The following is a 7,500-nucleotide window of genomic DNA, read 5'->3' on the forward strand; positions in this document are numbered from 1 at the left end:
ACGTGTGTGTGTGTGTGTGTGTGTGAGTGTGTGTGTGTGAGTGTGTTGGCTCACTGCAGGGGAACCAGACGCTGCAGCTTTCCTCCCACACACACACACACACACACACACACACACACACACACAGCCGGCCGTGGCTGTGGAAGCAGTACAGTCATGTGACTCTCTCGTGGTGCTGAGAGGCGCTGCTGGTGCATGATGGGTAATGGCAGGCTGTCACCCCCCCCCTCAGAGACTTCCTCCCTCGTGGCTCTGGCATTGTGACTCGGCGCCCCCTGGTGTTGCAGCTGATCAACTGTTCCTCAGGTGAGCGTGAGCGTGTCTGCGGCTGGTGTGGCGGTGTAGTAGCAGCGGTGTAACCTTGACTTGACTGAGCGCTGACCAACCAATCAGAGCACGGCGAGTTCCTGCACTGCAAGGGGAAGAAGTTCACCGACTTCGATGAGATCCGCCAGGAGATCGAGGCCGAGACCGACCGAGTGACTGGCGTGAACAAAGGCATCAGCGCCGTCCCCATCAACCTGCGGGTGTACTCACCAAATGGTGAGGCACACACACACACACACACACACACACACACACACACACACACACACACACAGCCCACTCAGACCTCTGCTGCTCCTCCAGTGCTCAACCTGACCCTGGTGGACCTCCCCGGGATGACCAAGGTTCCGGTCGGGGACCAGCCGGCTGACATCGAGCACCAGATCAGGGAGATGCTGATGCAGTTTGTCACCAAGGATAACTGCCTCCTATTGGCCGTCTCTCCCGCCAACTCCGACCTCGCCAACTCCGACGCCCTCAAGATCGCCAAGGAGGTGGACCCACAGGGTGAGTAGACCCAGCAGCTCCGGGGGGGGGGGCTCTGCTGGCTGAGCGGTCTCTGAAGGAGTCGGTCTGATGCTGCAGGTCTGAGGACCATCGGTGTGATCACCAAGTTGGACCTGATGGACGAAGGAACCGACGCCAGGGACATCCTGGAGAACAAGCTGCTGCCGCTGCGCAGAGGTGACGCACGCTAGCGCGCTAGCACGCTAGCAGCAAGCCAGCGAGACCAAGACACGATCCAGACTAGAGAGTAGAACACAGAGCTGCTAGGGTCCTTAAAGAACAGCTGCTCTTTGGTTGGGTTCATGCTAGCAGAGGGTTAGGGTCAGGGTCGGGGTCAGGGTCAGGTTTAGGATCAGGGTCAGGGTCAGGGTTGAGTTAGGGTCAGGGTTGGGGTCAAGGTCGGGGTCGGGGTTGGGGTTGGGGTCGGGGTCAGGTTTAGGGTCAGGGTCGGGGTCAGGGTCAGGGTCGGGGTCAGGGTCGAGACCAAGAGCAACCTTGAGCACTGCAACACAGACACACACACGCCCTGGTGCGGCGGTGCTGCTGACCACTGGCCCTCTGTCAGGTTACATCGGGGTGGTGAACCGCAGCCAGAAGGACATCGACGGCAAGAAGGACATCACGGCCGCCCTGCAGGCCGAGAGGAAGTTCTTCCTGTCTCACCCGTCCTACCGACACCTGGCCGACCGCATGGGCACCGCCTACCTGCAGAAGATCCTCAACCAGGTGAGAGTGCCCAGAGGCCGCACGCCTGCCATTGGCTGGGCCCGGGTGTCAGCTGAGCCATCTGCTCGCTACCACCAAGTGGTCGGGGTTGGGACTGCGACCTAACACAATGACTGGCGGCCGTCACATTTTTCCTTCATTCTTAAAACCTCTGGCCCCGCCTCCCTCCAGCAACTGACCAATCACATCCGAGACACGCTGCCGGCGCTGCGCAGCAAGCTGCAGGGCCAGCTGCTGTCCATCGAGAAGGAGGTGGAGGAGTACAAGAACTTCAGGCCCGACGACCCGGGACGCAAGACCAAGGCCCTGCTGCAGTCAGTCTCACACACACACACACACACACACACTCACACACACACACACACACACACTCACTTTGTGTCGCCGCCCCCTGACGGCTGCTGTGTCTGGGTGCTTGTGTGTCAGGATGGTGCAGCAGTTTGCGGTTGACTTTGAGAAGCGGATCGAAGGTTCTGGTGACCAGGTGGAGACCTACGAGCTGTCGGGCGGAGCCAAGATCAACCGCATCTTCCACGAACGCTTCCCCTTCGAGCTCGTCAAGGTCGCGACCCGGAGAGTTGCAATGAAAGCCCAAACATCTGGAATCTTTGTGGTCAATCTCCACCTTTCTGTGTGTGTGTGTGTGTGTGTGTGTGTGTGTGTGTGTGTGTGTGTGTGTGCAGCTGGAGAAAGATGAGAAGACTCTTCGTAAAGAAATCAGCTACGCCATCAAGAACATTCATGGAATCCGGTGGGTGGAGCCACTCTGTGTGTGTGTGTGTGTGTGTGTGTGTGTGTGTAGCTACTGCTCACCTGTGTGTGTGTGTGTGTGTGTGTGTGTGTGCAGGACCGGCCTGTTCACCCCTGACATGGCCTTCGAGACCATCGTCAAGCGCCTCATCGCTCAGATCAAGGAGCCCTGCCAGAAGTGCGTGGACATGGTCATCAACGAGCTGGTCAACACCGTGCGCCAGTGCACCCAGAAGGTCTGCTGATTGGCCCAACCCCAGGTCCCTGTGGGTGTGACCTCTGACCCCTGTGTGTGTGTGTGTGTGTGTGTGTGTCTCCAGCTGGCCCAGTATCCCATGCTGAGGGAGGAGATGGAGAGGATCGTCACCCAGCACATCAGAGACCGAGAGAGTCGCACCAAGGACCAGGTAAGTGTGTGTGAGTGTAAGTGTGAGTGTGTGTGTGTGAGTGTGTGTGTGTGTGTGTGTGTGTGTGTGTGTGTGTGTGTGTGTGTGTGTGTGTGTGTGTGTGTGTGAGTGTGGACATTGACCCTTTAGTGTCACTGCAGGTGTTGCTGCTGATTGACATTGAGTTGTCCTACATCAACACCAACCATGATGACTTCATCGGCTTCGCCAAGTGAGTCTGAGTGACTGACTGACTGAGTAACTGACTGACTGACTGACTGACTGACTGACTCATTGTCTGTCTCAGTGCTCAGCAGAAGAGCAGTCAGATGAACAAGAAGAAGGCCGCTGGAAATCAGGTGAGGCTTCAGATTGACTTCATGATGAAGATGATGATGGTGGTGATGATGATGGTGATGATGGTGATGGTGATGATGATGATGGTGGTGATGATGGTGATGGTGATGATGATGAGGATGATGATGATGATGATGATGATGATGATGGTGATGGTGATGATGATGATGATGATGAAGATTGTGATGATGATGATGATGATGATGGTGATGATGAAGATAGTGATGATGATGGTGATGATGATGATGAAGATAGTGATGATGATGATGATGATGATGATGATGATGATGGTGATGAAGATGTGTTGCTAATGCAGTTTCTTCTTCCTCCTCTGTGGTTCCCCAGGATGAGATCATGGTGGGTTCTGGTTCTTCACTGCATGTCCAGTTTCTCAGATATCAGCTGAAGCCCACAGAGAATCTCACTGTGTGTGTGTGTGTGTGTGTGTGTGTGTGTGTGTGTGTGTGTGTGTGTGTGTGCAGGTGATCCGTAAAGGTTGGCTCACCATCAACAACATCAGCATCATGAAGGGCGGCGCCAAAGAGTACTGGTTTGTCCTGACGGCAGAGACTCTGTGCTGGTACAAAGACGATGAGGTAGTGTGTGTGTATGTGTGTGTGTGTGTGTGTGTGTGTGTGTGTGTCGTTGGCGTCCTCACTGTTTACACGTTGTCACGTCAACCCCGCCCCCTGCAGGAGAAGGAGAAGAAGTACATGCTGCCTGTGGACAACCTGAAGCTGAAAGACATTGAGAAGAGTTTCATGTCCAGCAAACACATCTTCGCCCTGTTCAACACCGAGCACAGGTGTGTGTGTGAGTGTGTGTGAGTGTGAGTGTGAGTGTGTGTGAGTGTGTGTGTGTGTGTGTGTGTGTGTGAGTGAGTGTGTGTGTGTTCCTAACAGCAGTTGTGGGGCACTCCACTCCTCCAGGAACGTCTACAAGGACTACCGCCAGCTGGAGTTGGCCAGTGATTCCCAGGACGAGGTGGACGGCTGGAAGGCCTCTTTCCTGCGGGCTGGCGTGTACCCTGAACGCACCGTGGTAGCTCCCCTGGTGACATCATCACTGCATCATGATCTTTACACTGTCTTGGTGTGTTAACACGGTGCTGTGTTTTCTGTCCTGCAGGATAAAGAGAAGGTGAGGCCTCCTCAGTGTGTGTGTGTGTGTGTGTGTGTGTGTGTGTGTGTGAATCGGCAGCTCTGTGTGTGTGCAGCCGGAGACCGAGGAGGCCAGTGGGGACGGGCAGATCCACAGTCTGGACCCGCAGCTGGAGCGGCAGGTGGAGATCGTCAGAAACCTGGTGGACTCGTACCTGTCCATCGTCTACCGTACCGTCAGAGACCTGATCCCCAAGACCGTCATGCACCTGATGGTGTCCAACGTAGGTCTCTCACACACACACACACACACACACACACACACACACACACACACACACACAGTGATGTCATCAAGAGTTCTGCTCTCTCTTCCCAGACGAAGGAGTTCATCCATTCGGACCTCCTGGCCCACCTTTACTCCTGTGGAGACCAGAACAGTCTGATGGAGGAGTCACAGGAGCAGGTGAGGTCCTGGTCCTGGTCCTGATTCCTCTTCTGGTCCTGGTCCTGGTCCTGGTCCTGGTCCTGGTCCTGGTCTGGTCTGGTCCTGGTCCTGGTCCTTGTCTAGCTCTGGTCCTGGTCTGGTCCTGGTCTGGTCCTGGTCCTGATGTTCCTCTGGTGTGTTCTAGGGCCAGCACCGGGACGAGATGCTGAAGATGTACCACGCTCTGCGTGAAGGTCTGGGTATCATCGGTGACATCAGCACCTCCACCATCACCACGTCCATGCCTCCGCCGGTGGACGACTCCTGGCTGCAGGTGACCGGGATGCCTTCGGGACGAAGGTGAGGGCAGCGTCGGCTGGGACCGGGACCGGGACTGGGACCACCGCTTCCCTGTCACCAAGTCTCTCTGCCGCCCCCTGCAGATCTCCCATGTCCAGTCCCACCCCACAGCGCCGAGCTCCGCCCGGTCCTCCCCGTCCAGGCGGTCGTGCCGCCCCCGGTCCTCCGTCTCGCCCCGCGGTGTCACCTGACCCCGGAGCCCCCTCGGTGCCCTCCCGACCCAATAGAGCCCCCCCTCCTGGAGTGCCCAGGTACGTTGGTGGAACCGCAGACTGTTCGGTCTCGATTCTGCGGTTCCGGTTGATGTCGTGTAGATCAGGTCTAGAACCGATCCGTTCTTGGCCCCGCCCACCGTCGCCAGGTGGCACAGTTCACCTCCACCTCCAGAACCAGGATTCTGGTTCGGTACTCAGAATTCACTCACTTGGTGTCCCGCTGACTCATACCAGTCAGACTGAGACTGAGTCAGTGACAGACAGTGACAGAGGAGCCCAGTGCATCATGGGACGTCCCCGGCAGACTGGGTCTGGATTCAGGGCTGAGCTGAGCCCGGAACCAGGATCTCGATCCAGAGATCCTCCTGCTCCAAGACTGGGACTTCAGTCTGGAACCATGACGTGTGACCACCTGTCACATGACTCAGGTGAACCAGAGATCTGACTCTCAGTCACAGTCAGACAGGTGTGTGGTGGGCAGACAGGTGTGAGGTAGGTAGACAGGTGGTAGGCAGACAGACAGGTGTGTGGTGGGCAGACAGGTGTGTGGTGGGCAGACAGGTGTGGGTAGACAGACAGGTGGTAGGCAGACAGACAGGTGTGTGGTGGGCAGACAGACAGGTGTGAGGTGGGTAGACATGTGGTAGGTAGACAGGTGTGAGGTGGGTAGACAGGTGGTAGGTAGACAGGTGTAAGGTGGGTAGACAGGTGTGTGGTGGGCAGACAGGTGTGGGTAGACAGACAGGTGGTAGGCAGACAGACAGGTGTGTGGTGGGCAGACAGACAGGTGTGAGGTGGGTAGACATGTGGTAGGTAGACAGGTGTGAGGTGGGTAGACAGGTGGTAGGTAGACAGGTGTAAGGTGGGCAGACAGGTGGTAGGTAGACAGACAGGTGGTAGGTAGGTAGACAGGTGTGAGGTGGGCAGACAGGTGGTAGGTAGACAGGTGTAAGGTGGGTAGACAGGTGGTAGGTAGGTAGACAGGTGTGAGGCAGACAGACAGGTGGTAGGTAGACAGGTGTGAGGTGGGCAGACAGGTGGTAGGCAGACAGGTGTGTGGTAGACAGACAGGTGGTAGGCAGACAGACTGGTGTGAGGCAGACAGACAGGTGTGTGGTAGGTAGACAGGTGTGAGTTAGGTAGACAGGTGTGTGGTGGGTAGACAGGTGTGAGGCAGACAGACAGGTGTGAGGCAGACAGGTGTGAGGCAGACAGACAGGTGTGTGGTAGACAGACAGACAGGTGTGAGGCAGACAGACAGGTGGTAGGTAGACAGGTGTGTGGCAGACAGACAGGTGTGTGGCAGACAGACAGGTGGTAGACAGACAGACAGGTGTGAGGTAGGTAGACAGGTGTGTGGCAGACAGACAGGTGTGAGGCAGGCAGACAGGTGTGAGGTAGGTAGACAGGTGTGAGGTGGGTAGACAGGTGTGAGGCAGGTAGACAGGTGGTAGGTAGGTAGACAGGTGTGAGGTGGGCAGACAGGTGGTAGGTAGACAGGTGTAAGGTGGGTAGACAGGTGTGAGGCAGGTAGACAGGTGGTAGGTAGGTAGACAGGTGTGAGGCAGACAGACAGGTGGTAGGTAGACAGGTGTGAAGTGGGCAGACACGTGGTAGGTAGACAGGTGTGAGGTAGACAGACAGGTGGTAGGCAGACAGGTGTGAGGTAGGTAGACAGGTGTGTGGCAGACAGACAGGTGTGAGGCAGGCAGACAGGTGTGAGGTGGTAACTGGGCTCCACTGCTGTTGCCAACTTTCATCAGAATGATAAAGGAGGCCTCCCTCCTTCCCTCCCTCCCACAGTGCTCGGGGTCGTGACCTTCACAGGCCAGTGGCTCTCCAGTGGTGCTCCATCACAGCTTCAAATGAGGGTTCTAAGCAGTCTAAGGTTGAACTACTTAACAGAAATAACCCACATGTTTAAAATGTGTTGTTGTTTCTGTTGATTGAACATATTGTACACAACTGTCAATAAAGCTTTTTACAAAGGAATTTAACGAACGGAACAGGAAGTTAACAGACGCAGCTAGCTAGCTAGCTAGCAGCAGGCCTGGCCGCAGACCTGCCCGCCTGGAAAGTGACACACGTTCATGCAGCTGTAAACAGTGACGCAGTGTTGACGGAGCTTTGCAGTGTTTTCTCAAATCAAACTTCAGAGGAAACCTTTTTTTTCCTCGTTGGTGCTGAAGACGGAACACAGCGACACACAAACAGACTGAACAGCTGGAAAAGAAAGATGACCCCCTCTTCTTTCTCTCCATCCCGCTTTCATCTTCTGCTCTTCATCCTCCATCCTCCTCCATCCTGTTAGCCTAGCCTAGCACTGCCACCTCTCATCGTCACTC

At 55.9% G+C, this 7,500-nt stretch overlaps 1 protein-coding gene across 3 annotated transcripts in view; it reads left to right on the forward strand.

Annotated features, from left to right (window-relative positions):
• LOC142886150 (dynamin-1-like) overlaps nt 1-7,500 on the forward strand; it is a 10,750-nt gene that overhangs the window by 892 nt on the left and 2,358 nt on the right. For 2 of the 3 annotated variants that reach the window (XM_076023101.1, XM_076023100.1), the window contains exons 2-22: nt 233-306; nt 394-543; nt 631-834; nt 913-1,011; nt 1,400-1,560; nt 1,732-1,874; nt 1,987-2,122; nt 2,244-2,311; nt 2,408-2,546; nt 2,631-2,717; nt 2,858-2,928; nt 3,004-3,055; nt 3,399-3,410; nt 3,536-3,649; nt 3,749-3,858; nt 3,983-4,094; nt 4,182-4,193; nt 4,270-4,437; nt 4,533-4,619; nt 4,786-4,940; nt 5,024-5,191. In XM_076023101.1, coding sequence (XP_075879216.1) covers nt 233-306; nt 394-543; nt 631-834; nt 913-1,011; nt 1,400-1,560; nt 1,732-1,874; nt 1,987-2,122; nt 2,244-2,311; nt 2,408-2,546; nt 2,631-2,717; nt 2,858-2,928; nt 3,004-3,055; nt 3,399-3,410; nt 3,536-3,649; nt 3,749-3,858; nt 3,983-4,094; nt 4,182-4,193; nt 4,270-4,437; nt 4,533-4,619; nt 4,786-4,940; nt 5,024-5,191 — 2,322 coding nt within the window. Of the gene's footprint in view, nt 1-232; nt 307-393; nt 544-630; nt 835-912; nt 1,012-1,399; nt 1,561-1,731; nt 1,875-1,986; nt 2,123-2,243; nt 2,312-2,407; nt 2,547-2,630; nt 2,718-2,857; nt 2,929-3,003; nt 3,056-3,398; nt 3,411-3,535; nt 3,650-3,748; nt 3,859-3,982; nt 4,107-4,181; nt 4,194-4,269; nt 4,438-4,532; nt 4,620-4,785; nt 4,941-5,023; nt 5,192-7,500 lie in introns of all 3 variants that reach the window. The other variant, XM_076023099.1, reaches the window with a different exon arrangement.

Source organism: Nelusetta ayraudi, unplaced genomic scaffold, assembly GCF_046127955.1.
Source record: "Nelusetta ayraudi isolate G7.1 ecotype Tasmania unplaced genomic scaffold, CSIRO-AGI_Nayr_v1 ptg000014l, whole genome shotgun sequence".
NCBI lineage: Eukaryota > Metazoa > Chordata > Actinopteri > Tetraodontiformes > Monacanthidae > Nelusetta > Nelusetta ayraudi.